Genomic DNA, 20545 nt, shown 5'->3' with positions numbered 1-20545 from the left:
AACGAGAGAACAGGGCGTGTGGGGGCGGCGGGGGGCAAACAAGGCCCAGCCATACTGGTCCTGACCTGAGAACGTACACAAGGCCCAAAGCCGGAGGAATGTCCGAAACCTTTACTGCGGCCCCACAGGGACTCGGCGGGCCAGGGTTCCTGCCGTCCACCGGCAAGCACCGCTTCGGACACCACCGCCCGGAGCTCCAGCCCAGGATGCCGGCATCTCCTCCCGGCAGCCCGCTGGCTCCCTTCCCGAGGGGCTGGAGCCGCAGGCCCCACCCCGCCCCAAGCGGCCAGTGGCCCTAGCTGCCCTCCTCCGCCAGCCCGGTCCGGGAACACCAGCCGGGCGGCCTCTTCTCTCAGACCTCGGCGCCTGCGGCCTCAGGGCTGCCGCGCTTGTTCCGGAAATGGTCTCTGTTCCGCTTCCGGCTGCCGTGGAAGCCGACGGTCTCCGCCGCTGAGCTGGGCTGGGCAGCCCCCCGTGGGACGCCCCCTTCCCGAAGGCCCCCGTGGGGGCTGCTCCACTCCTCAGCCTCTGGGCTCCCGGGCCCGGCCAGGTGGGCCAGCTCCACGGGGCCCTCGCCCCCCGCGGCGCCCGGGTTCCCCAGCCCTCCTGCCTTCTTCAGGGCCCTCTTCCTCTCAGGCCTGGCCTCGCCGGCTCGGGCGGGTCTGGTGAAGATGACTCTTCCCTCCCCGCAGCTAGAGGCATCCTGGTTGAAAGAGGACACACGGTCGCTGGGGGCAGCCAGGCTCGGGGAGCCCAGGAAGGCCAGGGCAGCAGCCCGGTTGCTCTGCTCGCTGACCTCGGCCACGTTCTCCAGGCTGTACTTGGTCCAGCGCTCAGGGTGGGCCACGTAGTCAGGGACGGGGGGCAACTTCGGAGGGGCAGGGCTCTGACTGGCCCTGCCCGGGTCCTTTCCTGGAGGCCGGCTTGAGGGTGCCGGCGGCCGTGGGAAGCCCCCGTCGTCACCCGGGCCAGTCTGCGTCACGGAGGGCGGCTCCTGCCTGCCTGTGCCCTCCAGGCAGTCAAAGATGTTGCGGCTGCGCCAGGAGAAGGTAGAGCTCATGCCCCTCAGCTGGAATGGCTGCACCGCGGCCGTGTGGAGGCCCCTCGCAGACAAAGGGGACTCATCGGGGTCTGAGTCCCCCTGGGCCTCCCCAGGCAGCACCCCCGGGGACAGAGCTTCCCTCTCAGCACCGCCAGGCAGGCTGACATCAGAGTCGGAGTCGCCGAGAGACGCGGTGTCCGCAGGCAGAGCGTTGACCTCTGTCCCTTGCTGGGCTTCCAGGGGCTCTCCTGCCCCTGCCTCAGACATGTGTCCCAGGGCACACCACACCCAGACCAGACCGCCCAAGAGGTTCGTGTCTGAAGTCCCTCCTGTAGACCCGCTGTCCTTGGGCCGGCGGTGGGATCCTCAGGAAGAACTACGTCCTGCAGAGCAAGGGACGGAGATCCCCGTCCCCTGAAAGCCCTTTCACCTCCCTTGTCTGACGCGGTCTGTGCGGACACTGGAGTGCCGGTGGGGGAAGTGCCGCAAAGGCGTGGTGGCCTCGGTCCCGGCGCCGTCCAGCTGCTCAACTGTAGCGGGCTGCGGTGGGAAAAGCCGACCATCAGATCAGACTGAAAAGGTGCAGAAATGGTGCCACAACCCCCAATGGGTGGTCCTGGGTTTATGGAGCCCAGACACAGGCCAGGCCCAGAGCAGATCCTTTGTAACGATGGCCTCGTTCAAGGCTCGTAGCCCCGTCTAGGGGCCCGCTGGAGGGTGGGGCTGTGGCAAGAGGCAGGCGGCCAGGGCTCGGCCCGCGGACAGCAGCAGCCTGTGCTCTGCGCCGCCACCGGTCTCAAGCAGGTAGGCTCATTACTAAACGCCCAGTGTGGCGCGTGGCACGCCGCAAGGACTCCACAAAGACTGGGCCACCTGCCTGGTCCAAAGCAAGGAGGGCGGCTCCTGATGGCTGGGAGAGGCCCCGGGAGTTCCATGGGTGTCCGCAGCCGGGTCCTTGGCGTCTGAGGGTCAAGCCCACAGCGAAGCGGGGTGTCAGTGGCCACCTGGGGCACCCTTGGTGGTCAGAGGCAGGCCCTCAGCAACCTCCAGTGGCACTTCCCCGCAACCCTGCACACAGCTTCCCTCTCCCAGCGGAGCACAGAAGTGGGGCCAACGCTCGCTTAGTGGCCCAAGTGTGACCAAGCGGACACCTTGCACCTTGTATTTCCGGGCTCAGGGGACAGCCAGGCCTCACCCATCCATCCACCGAGCCGCCCTGGCCCATGGTGACCCGCTGCGGAGCGCCCACGAAGGACCCGGCAGGTGGGCCAGGCGCGGCCGCGGGGGTCCCGCAGCTGATCAAACACAGACGAGACCGCCACTGCTCTGGGGCGCGAGTCCCCAAGCGAGGGAGCACCCCCCCCCCACGTGTTCCAGGGAGGGAGAGACAATGGGCCGGCCACACAGCACGCCGCGAGCAAAGCCGGAGCTCCAGCCAGCCTCCTGCTGCCCGAAGTCGCGCCCCTGCGGTCCGCACGGCCGGGAAGGCCACCGCGACTAGGAGCAGCAGCCGGAGCGGGGGCGCGCCGGGGGGACAAGGGGGCAGCGCGCCAGGATGAGCCATCGGGAGCGTCTCCTGGGGCTCTGCGCGAACTTCGGGAGCTCGGCGGCCGGAGCCCCGTCCCAGCAGGCGGAACCACTAGCTTCCCCGCGGGAGCGCTCGGACGCGCACCCCCGGCTTCCTTCGCTCCGTCGGGGGCCTGGGCCAGACAGGGTCCGGGCTTCACAAGCCTCGGGGCCCCAGCGCCCAGCCCGCGAGGGGCCGGAGACGCGAAGCACTACGGGGGCGGCTCCGGGCTGGGCAAGGCTGCGGACATCGGCCTCCCGGAGGCGCGGCCGCTAGTCAGCGCCGGACTCCCTCCGCGCAAACCTACCGGGCCGCCGCGGCCTGGCCGGCTCCATCTCGAGCTGAGCTCCGCCTTCTGGGAAACCGAGTCCTCCGCCGGCCCAGCCCCGCGGCGTCCGCACCTGGGGAACTACATCTCCCAGAAGGCACTGGGTCGCCACTCCCAGGGCCCGTCGGGTAGCGTTAGCCTCTGCGCATGCGTCCTCGCTTTTCTTCGGAGCCCTTCCTCCCCGGAAACGACGGCTCTCCTTCCCGCTAAGAGCCGGAATTGAGTAGGGAAAAGAGGGAGGAGGAAGAGGCAGCACGGCGACTCCCAGAATGCTCGAGGGCTAACGGCTAGCGCCGCGTTCCCGGGCCCCCAGCGCCACCCGCTGGAAGTCGCGAGCACAGCGGCCTCCTCAGACCGGAAGTGCATCGTCGCGCGCGGCGCCGTTGCCGAGTGCTTCCGGTGCGGGCGGAAGCGCGCGGCCGCGCCCCTCGTGGGTCGGGGGCGGCGGGCGGGGCGGGGTTTCGGCTGCTGCGCTCAGCCTCGGGGCGGCTTCGGCTCGCCTGCCCGCCGCGATGGCCTCTCTGGCCGCGTCCACCCCGCCGCCCCTGTGCGCCCCCGCCGGCCCCAGGCGCGGTCGGGACCCACAGGGACCCCCAGGCCAGCACCCGCCCCCCCAGCACGGACTGCGGCTGCGGTGTGCTGCGTGGCCGGGACGCCCCAGGGTCCACGGGGGAAGCACGTGGGAGGGGGCCCCGGGGTCGCCGTGTTCTCGCAGAGACCCATGCGGCACACACGGCGGGGAGGTGTGGCAGGAGGGCGGACCCCGCCGAGACCCGATGACCCCAAATGCGGGGCTGCGGCTAGTTTCCCACACGAGCCCCAGAGGAGGCCGCTGGGAACCCCGAGCCCGACCCCAGCCAGGCGCTTGCGGCCTCACGGGGTCGGTTCGGCACAGGCCAGGTCCGTGCCCGCGCCCCGGGCACCCCCCAGCGTCGGCGGGGCGTCCGGGCCGCGGTCCACCCCGGGGTCCGGCTGGCAGGGGCTCAGCCCCGCCTCTCCGGCCGCCGCACGCTGTGGCTCGGGCCGGGAGCTACCCAGCTGTCCGCAGAGCTGACCGGCACCGCGACCGGCCGGGAGGGGTCCCGGGCGCGGGAGGGGTCCCGGGCGCGGGAGGGGCCGGTCCGCCCTCCGCAGAGCCGGCCCCAGGAGGAAGGGCAGTCTCGCAGGCCCCACCTCAAGCACCCCGTGGCCCCGGATCTGCCCCTCTGGGCGGTGGCGCCCAAGGGCTCGGTGGGGCAGTGAGGCCGGGTGGAGGCTGCCGAAGGGGGCACGGGGGCACCTGCCGTGTGGCGCGCTCTCGGGGGCCCAGCGCGCCCCGCCGGGTCCGCAGAGCCAGCCTCAGCCCTGCCGGCCCCTCCGCGCCTCCAGCCGCCCCGGCTCGGACGCCGCAGGCACAGAGGCCGTCGTTAGCATGCCCGGATTCTCCTTCTTTATTGAGTGACTTGGAGGTGTAATTACAGTGGCGGTGGCGCGTTAGAAAGGACAGGTGCGCTGGAGGCGGAAGGCCGCGGCAGACCCGGCTCTACACAGGCGGCGGGCGAGGAACGGGGTTAAAAAAGGCATGAGCCGTGCAGCCCGGGAGGCAGGTGGGTGGGCCGCAGGGCCCCCAGGAGCGGCCGGGCTGAGCAGGCAGAGCCCCTCAGCAGCCGCAGAAGCAGGGGGGGCCCGCCTCGCAGTCCCCGAGGCCCGCTCACGTGCCGTCTACAGGTGACTTCAGCCCCGAAGGGAAACGGGGAGCTTCAGGACAAAAACGAAACCTCAGAAGTAAAAAGGCTAATAAGTGTAGCAGAGTGATGCCGGAGAAGTTATATACACGGGCGGTGACGGCCCTCCTCAGCAACGTCCGGTCACTCGGGGGCGCTGCAGGGTCCCCGGCGGCCTGTCCCCACAGCGCGAGCGGCTGCCTCCGCTCAGTACACGGAGCTGTTCCGGATACCGCAGCATAGCACCATGCTCAGGATCATCTCGAAGATCTGCGGGGCGGGTGGGGGGGACTGTCAGCACCCGCAGCCCTGTGGGGTGTCCTGGGCAGATGCCCGGCCCACGCACTCACCATGATCACAGCAACCACGATGGCGGCGATGCCGATGAGGTACAGCTTCCCCGAGAAGAGGTCATCGATCTTCTGGTGGCAGTCCTCCTGGGGGGTGGGGGGGGGGGGAGCCAGCAGATGGTCAGGGGCGCGGGCCTCGGGCCCCCACAGTCCCGCAGCATGGGCTCGTTGAGGAAAGAACATGGGGAGGCTCGGCCCGTCAGAAGAGGTGTGACCAGCGCCTGGTCTCTGCACGGTTATCTCACACCCGTTTTAAAACAGACGTGGGGTGGGACATGGCGGGTGCGTGGTCTTCCGCTCAAGTCGCTGAGCCGCACGCGGACGGTCCTGGCCCGGGAGCCGGGCAGAGACCCGCCGCCCCCAGGGGCCCAGCCTGCCAGCGCCCGTCGGAGCCCCCGGGCAGCCTGGCGCACCCCGGGACCCGCCCGGCCCCGTGTACCTTGAAGAAGTTGCTGATGATGGTGCTGCCCGAGGGACACAGGTTGTTCTTGAGCACGGAGGTGGTCAGCGCGGACAGCGTGCTGGAGCCACAGCAGTTGAGCTGCGGGGACCAAGACCCCTGGGTCAGCCCCGCACCCTTGTGCGCAGGCGACCCGTGGGTAGATGGCCAGGGACACACAGCCTGGGAAGCTGAGGCCTGGGGAGACGCCCTGGCCTGGTCCAGGGTCGGGAGCTGGGAGGCTCCAGGGGGAAAATGGAGCCGGGGGCCCCTCTCTTCTTCCTCCCACCACACCCTGGGCTAATGGGCTCACCTGGCTCACGGTGGGTCCCCGAGAATCCCCCCGGGGCACCCCAGAGAGGGCTCTGCAGCCCGCCAGGCGCAGCACCCCTCCTGCTCCTGAGGTCCACGCTGGGGCCAGGCTCCACCCCAGCCGGGCCTTACCCAAGAGGACCATCCCCCAGCCCCCCAGCAACTCCTCCCGCACCGTCTCATGGAAGGTCTTCACCACGGCCTTGGCATTGTTGGCATCATCGTCCACCACGGCCTGCTGCAAAGCCTGATCATAGAACTGCTTCACGTCTTTGGCGATCTGGGGGTGGGGTGTGCAGAAGGGGTGAGGTCACAGCCACCGCAGGGACCATCCTGGGGGAGGGGGCACATGTTCTCCTGGCTCTCCTGAGAAGGTGATGTTCCCAGGGTAGATCTGGTTGCCCCCCCCACCCCCACCCCCAGCCTGGTGCTGGGAGATAGGCGGCCCCCGCCTTCTACTCGGCCCCCGTGCCACCTCCTCCAGAAAGCCCTCCGTGGCCTTCCTATGAGGCAGGGCCCACGGGCAGCCCCAAAGAGCACCCTGCATTCCAAGGGTAGGCCCAACCCACTCCCCACAACCTGAGCAGCAGGCCCTCCCCAACCCCAGCCAGGCAGGGACGGGCCCACTGCTGTGGTCCCAGGCTCACCTGGTCTTTGTTGACAAAACCCCAGATGCCGGCAGCTACTTCACAGGCAAAGAGGATGACGAGGCAGGTAAAGAACTGGGAAGGCCGTGCAGGACCCAGAGGGGAGAGCAGAGACACAGGGATGAGGGCAGGCATGGGGCAGCTTAGGGCTGGCCGTGTGCAGGCGACAGACGCCCCAGTGACCAGCAAGTGTGCCTGTGGCTGGTGGTGGCAGCCAGCCCCCACCCCCACCCCGCCCCAACCAGGCATGAGCCGCGTCGGGGGGAAGACTCGGTCCCAGCAGTGGCCTGCCGAGGTTCTCAGCATCCCCACAGGCCAGGGCTCAGCCCCGAGGGGCTCGGGCCTCAAGTGACCCCAGTCCACACCCCACTCCTCCCTCTCCCTGTGGGAAGGGGGTCATCGTGGCACGAACGCCCACTGCCCATGCCTCCTGGGCTAGCCAGGCCTCAGCTTCTGCATTAAGGTTGCCGAGGAACTGGGACATGCCCCTTATTGCTTCTGGGCCTTTGTATTAAAAACAAAGAAAAACCACTGTAAAACCACAAGTTAGGAACCAGACGTCACAGTAACAGGACAGGGTGGGGTTTCTGAGCCACAAAGGGACCCCAGAGGGCTGTCATTCCAGGCAAGGTCCCTAGGCCACCTGGGGAGCGCCCACTCCAGGGCCACACTGCCAAGCAGGGGGGCCCATCTGAGCAGAACACAGGGAACCTCCAGAACTCTGGGTTCTGCCTCTGCACCCCCTTCCTGCCCCCGCCTGGCCCCCGACCTTACCGTCCCCAGCAGGCACTGGGACTCCTGGATGGCCCCGTAGCAGCCCAGAAACCCGACGAACATCATCACGGCACCCACGGCAATGAGGATGTAGATGCCTTTGTGGGGGAGCAACAGACATTCTCAGAGTGTGATGTCCCCCCGAGGGCCGCCCGTCCCAGTCCCCCTCCCTGGCCACGGGCACACCTTCCACCCAGGACTCGGGCCACCCTGCACTAGAGGAGCAGCGAGGGCACCGCGGCCTGGCTGTGGGGCGAGTGCCCCTCCCATGTCTCCCTGCCCCCCCCCCCCGCTGCTGCGGGTCTGCACCCCGGGAGCTGGGCCGCCGAGGACCGGGCCAGGACTGACTGGCACAGCGGCGAGCTCAGAGAGCACTGCCTGCAGATCTGTGCACCGCCTCGCTCCCCGCTGAGGCCACACATGGCCTGCACCCACTCTGGTTCCTGGAAGTCTCTGGGACTCAGCGAGGGCCACAGAGGACCACTCGCTCCTGGTGCACGGGGCCATGCCCACAGTGTCCAGGCAGGGGGTCAGATCCAGCGGCTCCATGTGGCTCCCTGGGCTGGAGGAGTGGGCCCGAGCTGACCTCGGGGGGACAGGAGCCTGCTGGCGGAGCCGGCCTGGCAGCCGGGGCGACCCGGTCCACCGAGGATGGCATTGGGTGTGGGAGGGAGATTTCTAGGTCAGCACGTGGGGGTGCCCACGTGCTGGGCACGGGCTCCTGGGGACACAGGAAGGGCCAGGACAGAGTAGGGGGTGCCTCTGGCCTGGCCGCACTGCCCTTCTCAGGGCCCATGGCCCTCGCAGACAGGTCTGGTTCCAACAGGCGCGGTCGGGGACCCACTGGGCCCTGCAGTGTTGGCCTGGATGCTGAGAAAGCCCCCTAACCTGCCCCCCCCCCAGCCTTGGACAAAGAGCCCTTGTCGGGGCCCACAGCTGCTCCCCCGCCTCCCTGGCAGGCCCAGCCTGCCTCGGGGCCAGCGGGAGGATCCAGAAGCCCGTCTTTGATGGGCAGGGACTCGGCAGCCCACGGGGGTTGCCGCAGAAGCCCAGGTCCCCGGGCAGGCCTGCCAAGCGGTCCGGTGGCTGAAGCTGCTTCCCCAAGGGCAGCCCCCCCACAAATGCCAGGAGAGGCACGTGGGGGCCCCTGCAAGCCAGGGTTAGGCCCCACAGTGACAGCCTAATGTGGTACCTGTGAGGGACAAGCTGCGGGGACAGTGCCTGCGTTGCCCCCTACAAGCCTCTCGTATGGGACCACATCCCTCCTGGAGTCCGGGCACAGCCCTGCAGCCTCGCACCTCCTGGTAAGGCCCAGAGCAGAAGCAGTGGACCTCTGTGTGCCTGGCCCATACCCAAGCCTGCGACCAGGGTTCCTGAGCCCTCCCAGCCCAGTCCTGCACTGGACCAAGGGAGCCTTTAGCTCCTCTACCATACTGGACCAGACGGAGGGGACCGTGAGAGCAGGAGCTGCTCCGGCCATGAGGTGGGAGGGGGACCCCTTCCCAAATCACCTGCCTACACCCACGGCACCCCAGATCCTGGAGAACCACCCCAGGACAGGATGTTGCAGGCTTGAACCCCCGGGGAAGGGGAGTGGGACCCTGGGAGGAGGTCTGCAGGAGACAAACAGCTCTGATGGGTCTGGAAGGCCCTTCCTTGCCCTCGGACACATGAGCAAAGCTGACCACCCTGCTCCCGAGGGTGCCTGGCCCCTGGCAGACCCTGGGTGACGGTCCTCGGGGGCGCCTTTGGAATGGGTGGACGGTGGGGGAGCCCTCTCCTCCAGAGACTCAAACCTTCGAGGGGGCTCACAGCCCGGGGGAGCCTGTGGGTCTGGGGAGGGGAGGTTTGGGACCCCCTCCAGGGACAGCCGGCCCTGGGAGTCTGCGGCCAGAGCTGCAGGCGTCCGTCTCCAGGGAGGAAAGGGGTCACCCCGTCAGTGCTCCCGAGTCAGACCTCTCCACACTGCAGCTCCGAGAGGAGCACAGGCTGGGAAGGGACACACATCCCCTTTGTGGCCCCAGGCCATCCCCGCTTCAGCAACCAAGCGTGCACGGCCAGCGCGTGCCCCCTCCCCTGAACAGCAGTTGGGAAGGACCCAGCCCCGTGCTGGGCCGCACACAGTAGGGCGGCCGCTGGCCCTAACATGGAGCCCCGAACCCGAAAGGCCCCCACACACTTCCCGCCCCGCTGCCGGGCCTGTGGGGACCTGAGAGGCCAGGCCAGGCCGTTCCTTTAAAGGACAGAAAGGCTTCCAGAGCCCCAGGAGGGCCAGGCCCTGCCTCCCACTGGCTGGGGACCAACCTGAGGAGGAGGGAGGCTCCGCAGGACAGGGTGGGGCAGGGGTGGAGGCACGATCCCCTGAGGGGCCCCAGCTGGAGCCCGGGAGGCAGGCAGCCTAATAAGGCAGCAAGGTGTGGCTGGGGGGCGGCGAGTCACACTGGCCCCTGCCTCACCCTGGGGCCCAAGTCTCCTCCCCCTCGCTCCAGCTGCCTCGGCCGCCAGTCCCGCCGCCCAGGCAGGCATCCAGCCCCGCCCCTTTCCTGCGAGCCTCCCCAAAATACCCACCGCGAGACACGGCTCCCCTGCCCCCACCCAGTGGCCTCCAGCCCCCAGTTGGCCCCCGGGAGCCATCCGGTGGGGTCTCAACAGCCCACACACCCCGTGCTGTCCCAGCGCCGCCTGGGAGGCTGGTCGCTGCACCCCCGCCAGCCAGGCCGTGGACCCCCATGGAACCGCGGCCCGCGAGGCCCCCAGCCGGGCCCGACTATACCCACACTCTCTCTCACCCTCTCGCGCAGAGAGCCCTTCCCGGCAGGCCTCGTCCGCCCAGCAGCCCAGTGAGCCGTGCTGGCCTGGCCCGTGCCCTGCCTCCTCCTGGAAGCCCTTCCTGACCGCCTGTCTGCAGCAGTTGTGACCAGACATCTCGACAGGTGGCTCCCGCTGGCCCCCAAGCCCAGAGCCGGCCAGGTGCACTCACCTACGTAGAAGGTGTTGGGTGCAGGCCTGTCTCCGAGCTCCAGGTAGAGGAGGTTGGTGGTCTGTGGGTCGTGGCGCAGCCACAGAGCCACACCCAGGATCACGCCTCCGGCCAGCTGGGGAGAGAACGGGGACACGGTTACTTGCCCAGAGCACCACAGGGGCGAGTGTGGGCCGAGCCACACCGGACACCCAAGGAGGCAGGGGCTGGACCCTTGCCTCCACCTGCCCACAGGCTCAGGGCGTCCCTCTCCAGGCGGCACTCCCAGGCACCGCTGGGGTCCAGGCTGCCTGCCGGCTCCACACGCCCGCTGCTGGCACCCGGCACTTGGGACAGGTATTGGAGCGACATCCCCAGTATGGGATGGGCACGCTCATGTCAAAACAGCGTTCATTTTTCCAGCCAAAGCTCAAATTTAGCTGGAGGCCCTGTATTTTCATTTGCTAAATCTGGTCGCAGTCCACACCAGACCCAAGTACCCCAGGGACCGCTGGGCCTTCCTCCAAGCGGGTGCTTCCAACGGTCCCCAGCTCATCTGGGAACCCCGTGGAGGGGACTCCAGTCTTTGCTGCCAAGAGAAGGAGAGGGATAGGGATCTGATGCCACCAGGGCCCTGGTGGGGTCCGTGGAGGGAACGACAGAAAAGGGAAGGCAGCGGAGGCCGGTGGCCTCCAGGAAGCCACGGGACGAGGGGCTGGGCTGTTTGCGGGAGAAATCTTGCCGCTGCCGGGCCTGGGAAGGGAAGCCGCAGGAGGAAGGAAGCGCGCCGGACTCCCAGAGAGGCCGGGGGGGGGGGCTGCCTGGGCAGCAGCGGCAGGAAAGGGGGCTCTGCTGGGAGCCTAGCGGGGGGACAGGGACTTCCGGCTTGGGGCGGCCTTCCACAGACTCACGGTCATGCGAGCACAGGGCCTGGGGCGGGGGGCGGGGGCCGCTGCTGAAGGGGAGCCCGGACCACGCTGGGCCTGGCCTACACATAAGCGTCTCACCAACACAGGCCGTGGTGCGCTACCCTCGGGCCCCAGCCTCTGTCCTCAGGCCGGCCCAGCCCCAGCTGCCCCACCGACCAGAATGCGCTCCCAGAGCTACCTGCCGCGGTGCGGGTCCAGGGGCCTCGCTGCGCAGCCACAGCCCCTGGCTTCCTCCTCCCACCATCCGCGTGCTGGCAACGGAGCCTTCCCCAGGCAGCCGCAGACACTGACCCCCCAAACACGGGCCTGGAGCTCCACGTCCTACGGGGAGGAGAACCCCCCCCAGTCCAGAAAACCACCTGGCCAGACTGGCACCTGCCCGAGGCCCCTGCTACACGGTGGCTGGTGGCGTGCGTGTGACTCCGGGCCCCGGCCCCGCGAGCTGTCCCACGGAAACCCCCGCTGCCTCCCAGATCCTTCCACCCAGCCCCCGCTAACAGTCCGGCTGGCAGGCCCACACCCCCAAGGCGAGGCTGCCCCCCAACTAGCCCGGGGTTTCTGCTTCTCAGCCCCCTTCTCCCAAGGTTCCAGGTCTGGTGGGGGAGGGCAGGCTGAGGCTCGGAGGCTCTGCCCTTCCTCGAGCCTGGGTGGGGAGGACCACCACGGTCCCCTCCCATGGCGCTCTGGCCACCTCGCAGACCTCCAAGGGCAGGGGCCCGGACGCCCAGCATCCCGCGCCTCTCGGTGGCACCTGCTAGCCACGGGAGACGGCCAGGGGGCCCATGGGACAGCGGGGGCAGGGCGGGCGCCCCAGAGTCCCCGGCTCCTCTTGAAGTGGCTGCCATCTGGGGCTCCCAGGGAGGCGGTGTCGAGGCTGAGGGTTGCCGTGGTAACTCTGGCTTGAAACCGTCACTTGTTCTCCTTTGAAACTGTGGTCCAGAGCGGCCTTTGTGAGATGTCCCAGGGCAGAGGGGGAGGGGCGGGGAAGCCCCTGTCCCGGGCCTCCCGCTGTGGTCCTCTGCAGTCCTGGTGCCCTGGCCACAAGCCCCGATGAGCCTCCCTATCAGCGGAGGGGGCGGAGTGTGGAGGGGCGCGTGGTCCCTGGCCTGCTGGGACCTCTCCCGTGTTCCCCACGCAGACCCTTCACCCCAGCAGCAGGGGAGACAAGTGTCTCGGGTGCACGGTCCTAACAGAAGTGCGGGGGGAACACTGCTGACCCCCCTCCCTGGTTGCCACCTCGGCTGCTTTGGAAGGGGCAGGCGGGGCGGCCTCTGACTCCCCCGAGGCCCCCAGGCCCACAGCCCCAAGGGATAAAGGGAAGCTGCTCCTGCGTTCAGGGCTGGGGAGGGCTCCGTGCGGACGTGCCCCCGCATGCCGGGGCCCCAGTCACTCCAGGCCCCGCACAGATCCCCGGAGTGGGGCCGGCTGAACGCAGCAATGGCGAGGACCATCCCGTTCCCTGATGAGGAAACCCACGTGGCAGGGGGCAGACTGCCAACGAGGGAGGGACAAAGGCAGCACCCCGACCCAGAGCAGGGGGGAAAGCCCTCCGCAGGGAAGGCAAGGCTCCTGGCCCCCCACTCGCGCACCGGCGGGAACGTGGGAGGAGCTGGGGTCAGTGTGCTTCCCAGCTCGGTCCGCACCTGCCGCCCTGCGTGTCCACCCAGGGACGTAAACGTGCGTGCCCACACCACGACACGGGCCCTGGCGGTCCCTGGCATCCCCAGCTCTGACCTGGGACCGACCCACATGTCCTGCAACCGGCTCACAGGCAGGGGAACGAGAACATGGTGGGTCCAGGCAGCAACACGAAATGTTCTCGGCTGACAACCACGCTGGGTGACAGCCACCAGACCGAAAAGAAGTTCCCTTTCCACAGAAGTGTCAGAAATGCAAATTATGTGCAGTAACAGAACACAGGCCACCGGCCGCCTGGGGATGGGGGACGAACACAAGCCCCCGGGCGCTTCTGGGGCTGCTGGATGTGTCCACGGTCATGATGCCGCGACCATTTCACAGGACTCTACCCACACCGAAGTCGCACCCCCAACTCCCCACTTGGGCCCCGACGTCTGAACTTCTAAGCAACTTCGTCCGGGCCCCCAAGGATCCCGGCTGCCGTCCTGGTGCCAGCCGGGTCCCTGGAGAGGTGGGCTTCCCAGGGCCCGCAGAAGCATCTGGAAACATCGTGTTGACGTTTCCCCATGGAACTGAGGTTTTAGGGTCAGAGAAAGGAGAACTGTGGCGCCGGGACGTGCGTCCCCAGCAGAGATCAGCGTGCAGGGAGAGCAGGAGAACCGGCGCAGGGTGGGGCCCAGGGCGTGGCGGCCAAGGGTGCCCCTTGCATCTCGGGGTCACAAGGTCATCTCAGCTAAGGTCCCAGCCGCAGCGCCACGTGGCTGCAAGCACCAGTGCTGGGAGCAGCAGGTGTCCCCGCCCCACAGAGCCCACCCCCCATCCCCCCCACTCCCGGCACAGGGCCACCTCTGCAGGGCTGCCCCTGCTCCTGCCCGGGGTGCCCTGCCCCACAAGGAGCCCCGCTGGGAAGGGCACCGGCTGGCTGGGCCCCAGGGGCAGATGCCACAGCGGGCACGGCGTGGCGGGTTCAGGACACTGAAAGATTCCGTTTCTGTTTCTTTCTTCTTCGTTTCTGAGAATTAGTAACTAAAGGCGTCAGCTGGAACAGGAGGGGGCTGCCAAGCACGCTGGGTTCCCGCCCGCCCGCCTGGTGCTTCCAAGAAGTGGCTGAAAGGGAGCAAGAGGCAGTAGGTGCTGCCCGGGCAGGCCTGGCGCTGCCATGCCCCCACCCCGGCCAGGCCCCCTGCACCCCGAGCGCTTGCCCCCAGCCCCACCCACACAGGCCCAGAGCAGAAAGGCCGGTGGGCATCACTCGCGCCTCCCAGCAGTGCCGGCCGCCCAGTGGGGGGGGGCCCACCCCAAGGGCGGCAGGATAGGACACCTGGCTCCACCCCAGCTCTGCTCCCCGACCCCTCACCTCCAAGGGTGCACACGCTTGAGGGAGAACGCGCAGGGAAGCGTTCTTGGCTCGGCGGCTGGGGAGTCCTGGAGGCCTGGAGATTTACATCCCCCCCCCCCCAGCAGGGCAGGGAAGGCCAGAGGCAGGAAGTGAGGCCGGAAATGCCCTCACGGATGGGGTCTAAGTCAGAGGGAGGAGGCACAGCAGAAATGCTCTGAGGACCGGCTGTGGAAGGGCAGAGGCGGGAGGAGGTCCTGGCGCCACCCCCTGAGTTGGGTGGGGGTCCTGGTTTCCCGCAGACCGACCCTTGCTCTCCACCCACCATCAGGGGACAGGGACAGACGCTTCCCTGGGTGATGCAGGCCCAACTCGGGCCTTCCTGGCGGGTGGCCTCCAGGAGCAGCCCAGGGCGGGAAGTGTGGGGGGAAGAGCGGGGACCCCCACCTCGGCCAGGAAGCGGAGCCTGGCTGGAGGCCCCCGACCTCAGGAAACCCCCTGGCCCGGCACCTAGGAGAAGGTAGCAAGGGGCTCACGACCCAGGCCCTCCTGGGTCCCACCAGTTGGGGGCTGCGGCAGCCACTTCCCACCGAGAGGTGAGTGCAGGCCCCCGCCCCACCCCATCTCCTCTAGGGGCACATCAGAGACCCAACCCCACCACCCCATACCTTCGTAGTGAAGCCAGGAAGTGTCCTGCTCTCTGGCCCCAAACCGACCCCACCGCTGGGAGTCCGTCTGCTCCCTCCGCCCCTGCAGGGAGGGACCTGCGGACGCAGCCGTCCTGGGGGCCCTGTCAGAGAAGGGCCCAGGACAGGCTGCGGCAGGACCAGGCCCCGTGCCTCCGACCAGGAGGAGCTAGGCGGGCCGGGCACTGACTGCAGGGGGAGACAGGAGGCGGGTGGGCTCAGGAAGGGGACCGGAGAGCAGGGGGAGGACTCCCAAGGCAGGTCAGGGTGGCCTGATCCTGTCCCAGGAGAGCCCCAGCCCTGCAGCCCCTCCAGGCCATGAAGCAGCAGAAAGACCTCCTCATGTGGTCACTTAGGGACCTCAGCCTCCTACCGCTCCAGCTGGAGGCTGAAGGGACTGCTCCAGCCCAGGGCCTCGCTGGCCCGGGGAGTGCTACCTTGGGGGACCTCAAGGTCTTATCACCTTGAGACAAAGCGAAAGGATGGTGGCCAAGCCCCTGGGCTAGGGAGCCGCATGGGCCCTTCAACCAAGCAGAGCCATAGCTGTGTGAGAAGGTGACCCCCCGTGAGCTCAGGGTGGGACAAACCCGCTGCCTCTCGGAAGCCCCCGCCCCCTGCCCCCCAAGACCAAGGGCACTGAGCTCCTGGGCTCAGGCCTCCCAGCCCAGGACTGGACACCCAGGAAGGTGGGCAGTCCTCACGGCGGCGCGGAACTGAGCCCAGCACCCACCCAGAGATGACGGCACGGGTAAGACAGGTGACAGGGGGCTGCTCGACATTCCCCCAGGGGAGTTGGGGCCGACCCAGTTATGACCTGGGCCAACCCGGGCGTGGGTCACCCAGCCTGCGAGGCTGCAGGGCGGGCGGCCCTGGCTTCCTGTCTTCCAGCCTCTTGACAATGACCATGGTGCCCAGGCCCCGCACACAGGTGGGGCAGCACTAACTTCCAAAGTTAGAAACAGGGACAAGGGGGCATGAACTCCGGGCCCTGGTGGAGCTACCAGGCCCCAGTTCCCCCCTGCTCTGTGGCTCCCAGCAGCCCCTGCCCAGAGCACCCTCACCACCGACGAGAAGACCTTATGGGCCCAACCCCACCTCCTAAGCCCCTCGCTCTGGCCAGCTCCCATCTCGTGCCTGGAGAGGGTGGCCGCCCCGCCCCTGGCAGATAGCTTAGCAAGGGAAATCCTCAACTAGTACAGGGCATGGCCCCTGCCTGCCTATGGGCACTCCCTTAGCATCCGGGAGTCCACCTGGAAGCCCCCAAGTGGTCTTGTGAGTCAACACTTGCTCGGCCGTCAGGCGGAGCTTAGGCCAGGCCCCAGAGTAGAAACTCTGTGTGCTTTGGGGCCGGGGGCGGGGCAGGCACTGGGAAGTCTAGAGGTTTCTGGAAGCATGCTGGGTCAAACCACATTCCGCAGGACACATGGAAAACAACTCAGAAGGGTCCCGAGGGCCGATTCCAGACGAGCCTGGTTCCTGGTCAAGGACAAGGCACACCAGCCCTGGGGCAGCTCCAGGGCTGAAAACCACCCAGCCCTCACAGCATGCCCTGAGCTGGGCTCTGGGGTGCCAGGGCCAGAGGCAGAACCCTGTGCCTCTCGCCCATCCCCACCCTGAAGCGCTGGGCCAGTGCAGAGGTGAACATCAGCTCCTCCCATGGGTGCCTGGACTTTGCCATATTGATCTGATGACCCGGCTCTCGCCCTCTCCGGTTTTCAGGTGCTGAAGTGAAGCCACAGGGCCCGTGATTTGGGAGGGTGGGTTTTTGGGTCCCTCTCCCTGACCGGACTCCCAGAATGAGCTAGGGATTGGGGATGAACTCAACTTCTGGAGGCAAACCTGAGCTGGTGGTGGGGTGGGCACCTTGTGGCGGGGGGAGGCAGCCTTGGAGCAGTACCCACCAGGGTTGCAGGCCTCTTGGTACCTGGACATCCTCAACGGGGGGGTGGGAGACACTTTGCTCCAGGGACAGACCACACACTTCCTCTTCTCGTTCCAGCCCAACGGCCGTTTCCCCCAAAGCGCTGCCACTCAGTCCATCCACTCGCCCACCCCCTAAAACCGGCACAGGAAATCCCCACCCCCACCCAAAGCCTGCCAGGGTCACACATCCCCTCTCCCGGAAGGAAGGCGACAGAACCGCTAAGTGACAGACACTTAGTGTCTGTCTGGAAGCGAGAATTAAATGCCAGTTAGCGAGGCTTCTAATCAGCCCTGTTCCCAGCCTCGGCTGCCTGCCCTACCTCTGGACGGCAGCCACTGAAGGCATTAGGCTGGAGAAGTGGCCAGTCCAGGACGCTGTGCTCTCTCTGGCGGGCCTCCAAGGACAGGCCTGGGATCGTACCCACTTCACAGATGAGGAAAGCGTGCGGGGCTCACGTGTGCCAGCTTCCTGCCCTAGGTCATGGGGAGGGGAGCCTCTGCTCTTCCTGAAATGCCCGGCAGCAAGCAGGAGCCTGGAGTACCAGCGGCCTCTGCCAGGAAGCTCCGGGTCCCACCCGCACCAGGAGGATTTCCACTCCCTGCTGGGCAGGGTGTCTGCACCGTCTCCCGGGCTCGGCCCGGGCTGCTGCTGGTGCTCCTGCTCCCATCCCTGCCTCACGGCTGGATGCTTGCAGGGCCAGGGAACCCCGAAGGCATACTGGGGGCCCACTGCCTGGGGCCCCAAAGTCCTGGCTCGTGGAGGAGAGAGACGGGCCTGTGAGCGTGTGGGGTGAGCGGGCTCCTTCCCGGAGAAGCCGGCTGGACCGCCTCTGAGGCCCGCTCCCAGGTGGGAGCCTTTCCACTCCCTACCACGGAACTTTGAAAAGGGCCCTGATGCAGTCAGACACCCACTGTCAAAGTCTCCCAGCTCCCCATCAGCACCCACACCTGCACTGCGGGCAGGGAGCCCGGCGAGCGAGAGTCACCCAGCGCCCACAGAGCCCCTTCCCCAAGGCGCTGCCCATGCCGGCCAAGGTGGGCAGTCTTCCTGCTGGCCATCCGGGCCCTACAGCCGTTTCCTGAGTTCGACCCTCAGGGTGTGAGCTAGTCGCAGGCCCTGGGGATGGGATGTGGAGGACGTCACCGTCAGGGGGCTGGAAGCCAAGGCCCAGGACCCGACTTGAGCAGCGGGGTGAGCGCTCCACAGTCCCGAACCAACCAGGTGAGGCCAGATACCGGGGCCGGGGGCAGAGAGGGGCCCTGCCAGACTGGTGGCCCTGGGCCCCACCCTGCTCAGCCCCACGGCAGGGGTGCGTGGGGCCACAGTTCTCAATGCCCAGCTGGGTGGCCTGGTGGGGGAGAGGCCTGGAAACATTTCCTTAAGCTTCAAAAAAGAGCAGCCCCTGGGAATGGGTCAGGCCTCCACCCCAGCTGCCTGGGGTACCACCAGGCTCGCCCAGGCGGAGCTGGGGGGTAAGCGGGGTCTGCCCTGGAGACCTCCCAGGCTGGGCACCGGGGAGGGACCTACCCAGCACAGACACTCAGCCTGAGGACAAGAATCCACTCTGCGAGACATCCTCTACCTCCGTCCACCCTCCACCTCGTGGTCAGGGCCCTCACCCCACATTCAGGCTCTGCTTAGAGGCCAGCAGTTGGGCCTCTGGGTGTCCCCCTGACCCCCTACGGGCCCAGACCACAGCAGGCAAACACTAAACAAACACTGCACACCACCGCTCTGGCAAAGGGGGTGGTTTCGGGGTGGTTCAGGCCAGTCCTGACCCTTCCTGACAGCCCCACTGCTCCCCACTTCCCAGGCAGAGGCCAGTGGCCACAGCGGGCCCCAATCTGTCCTCCCCACCCAGGTGGGGTGTGACCCCTCCACTCCACCAGCAGCTAGAGCTCAGTCTGGTCTCTGTCCTCCCCACCGAAAACACCTCAGCGCCCCGACATCCGCACTGGGGTCCTCCCCGCTGGGACCCTGGGCTGTCCAGATGGGAAACAGATGCTCCCAGTCCCACGCACTTGCTCAGGGGACTGTTCAAAAGTTTACCCTCCCAGTCTACTGGAGAACCACGCTGTCCGCCAGATGTGGTCACGGTCCTTCCTGAGAAGGGGTGAGCATCCTGGGGCAGCAGAGGGGTCCAGGAGGGCTCCCAGGCACTGCCCAGGGGACTGGCCAAGCGGAAGCAGGGCCCGGCCAGGAGAAGGGTTCCTGCACCCACTCCAGGCCCCTCCCCAACTCCAACACAGGCAGGAAACAGAAACAAAGCCAAAGCACCAGTGGTCACTGGCCAGCAGTTACCACCCAGGCCAGGAAAACGCAACCTGCAGGCCAGCAGCCTGGAGCCGGAGACCCTCGTGCACCCCTAGACGACCATCCTGCCGGTACCCCTCTCCAAGGCGAATGGCCAAGCCTGCACCTACGCCCAGACCTGGGCATCCGCTGGGACCCAGGCCCCAGAGGAGCTCAGAGACGCTCAGGTCCTCAGGGCCCCCTGCCCTGAGCCAGCCCCGAACGGCCGCCCCAGCCCCACTCCCCTCAAAGCCTCCGCAGCCTCCTGAGCGAGCGGGGACGGCCCCACAGAGCGCGGCCGGGCGCCCCGCACGCAGGCCACGAGGGGCTGAGGCGCTTCTGGTGCGGGTGCCCACCCGGCCGAGACCCTCACCGCCACCCCCGGGGGCGGCGGCGGCACCCGGGGCTGGGCGGGGCCGGGCCAAGCGCGCAGCGGACGGTTCCCGAGACTCGGACCGAGTGCGCGCCCCCCGCCCCGCGCCCGGCGGCCCATCCAGGGGCGGCGGCCCAGATGAGCTCATGGGGGCGGGGCGCTGGGAGCCCCGCCCCCGAGCCCCCTCGGTCGCCGCGAAGCTGGGTGGTCCCTGACACCGCGGCCCGCCGGTCGCAGCCCGCACCCGCCGCGCCGACCGCCATCCCCCGACGGGCACAGACCCAAGACCCCCAGACGCCCCGGCCCGGCCGCGCAGAGGCCCCGAGGGCCCCGTCTCGCAGCCACCCCCCCGCCCCGCCCCGGACGACCCCACCTCCCCCCAGGCTGCCGGCCCAGGACCCCCGTCCGCGCCGGGCGCCCACAGGTGGCCCCGCAACTTGGCGGCCTGGCTGCGCCCCCTGCGCGGGGCCTAGCGGGACGCGCGGCCTGCGGGGCTCGGGGCGCCCCCGCCCGCCCCCGCCCAGCGGGGCTCACCCAGAAGACGAAATTGAAGACGAAGAGCAGGTACTTGATGCACTTGGTGCAGCCCTCCACCCCCATGGCGGCGCGGCGGCGAGCGGCCTGCGGGCTGAGCGGGGCGGGCCGGTCCTGGGCGCGGGGCGCGGGGCCTGGCGGGCGGCGGGGCCGGGGCTCGGGCCCGGGGCGCGGGGCGCGGGGCGCGGGGACTCGGGGACGCGGGACGCGGGAGGCCGGGCCGGGACTCGCTGGGTCGACCGCCGCCGCTGCGCGCTCGCTCTCTGGCCGCGCGCGCGCCCCCGCCGCCTGTTATAGGGGGCCGAGGCCCCGCCCACCGGCCCCGCCCCGGCCCCGCCCCCGCCGCCCGAGCGCGCCGCCCCTCCCCCCGCGAGCACGCGCTCGGTCGGGGGTCAGACGCGCGCGCCTTCAACCCCCAGGCTCGAGCGAGGGAGGGGCGGCGCGGGGGGGGCGGGCCTGCGTCCTGGGAAGACCCTGCCCTGCTGTCGTCCTCCCTCAGGCGCTTTGGGTTGGTTATCCGAGGAGGCTCCCTGGAGGAGGTGATACACCAGTGATGGCGCTGCCCAGAGTGCTCCGGGGTGGGGGGACCCTGGGTGAGTGACGAGGTCCACAGTCAGCCGGCCTGGCCTGAAGACCCTGGAGCGCGATTCCAGGCCGCCAAGCCCTTGTCCCGGGGTAAGGGGACGTTGTTGAGCACTGTTAGAGGAGTCTG

General features: G+C 68.6%; 2 protein-coding genes across 2 annotated transcripts; both read right to left on the bottom strand.

The window, feature by feature from the left end:
• Positions 1 to 95: 95 nt before the first annotated feature.
• Positions 96 to 3056, bottom strand: TSSC4 (tumor suppressing subtransferable candidate 4). The gene is made up of 2 exons (XM_080817057.1): positions 2917 to 3056; positions 96 to 1582 (listed from the first exon to the last, which is right to left on the bottom strand). Exon 2 carries the CDS (start codon positions 1307 to 1309, stop codon positions 353 to 355), a length of 957 nt encoding a protein of 318 aa, XP_080673183.1. The 5' UTR covers positions 1310 to 1582; positions 2917 to 3056; the 3' UTR covers positions 96 to 352.
• Positions 3057 to 4343: 1287 nt separating this feature from the next.
• On the bottom strand, positions 4344 to 20092 carry CD81 (CD81 molecule). Its single transcript, XM_080814891.1, has 8 exons — positions 19834 to 20092; positions 10143 to 10257; positions 7163 to 7260; positions 6389 to 6463; positions 5917 to 6021; positions 5430 to 5531; positions 4991 to 5077; positions 4344 to 4910 (listed from the first exon to the last, which is right to left on the bottom strand). Exons 1-8 carry the CDS (start codon positions 19897 to 19899, stop codon positions 4848 to 4850), a joined length of 711 nt encoding a protein of 236 aa, XP_080671017.1. The 5' UTR covers positions 19900 to 20092; the 3' UTR covers positions 4344 to 4847.
• Between the last annotated feature and the right edge of the window lie 453 nt (positions 20093 to 20545).

Source organism: Martes martes, assembly GCF_963455335.1.
Source record: "Martes martes genome assembly, chromosome: 10".
In the NCBI taxonomy this organism is placed as follows: Eukaryota; Metazoa; Chordata; class Mammalia; order Carnivora; family Mustelidae; genus Martes; species Martes martes.
The sequence above is the reverse complement of the archived record's forward strand: the minus strand, read 5'-3'. Positions and strand labels throughout refer to the sequence as shown.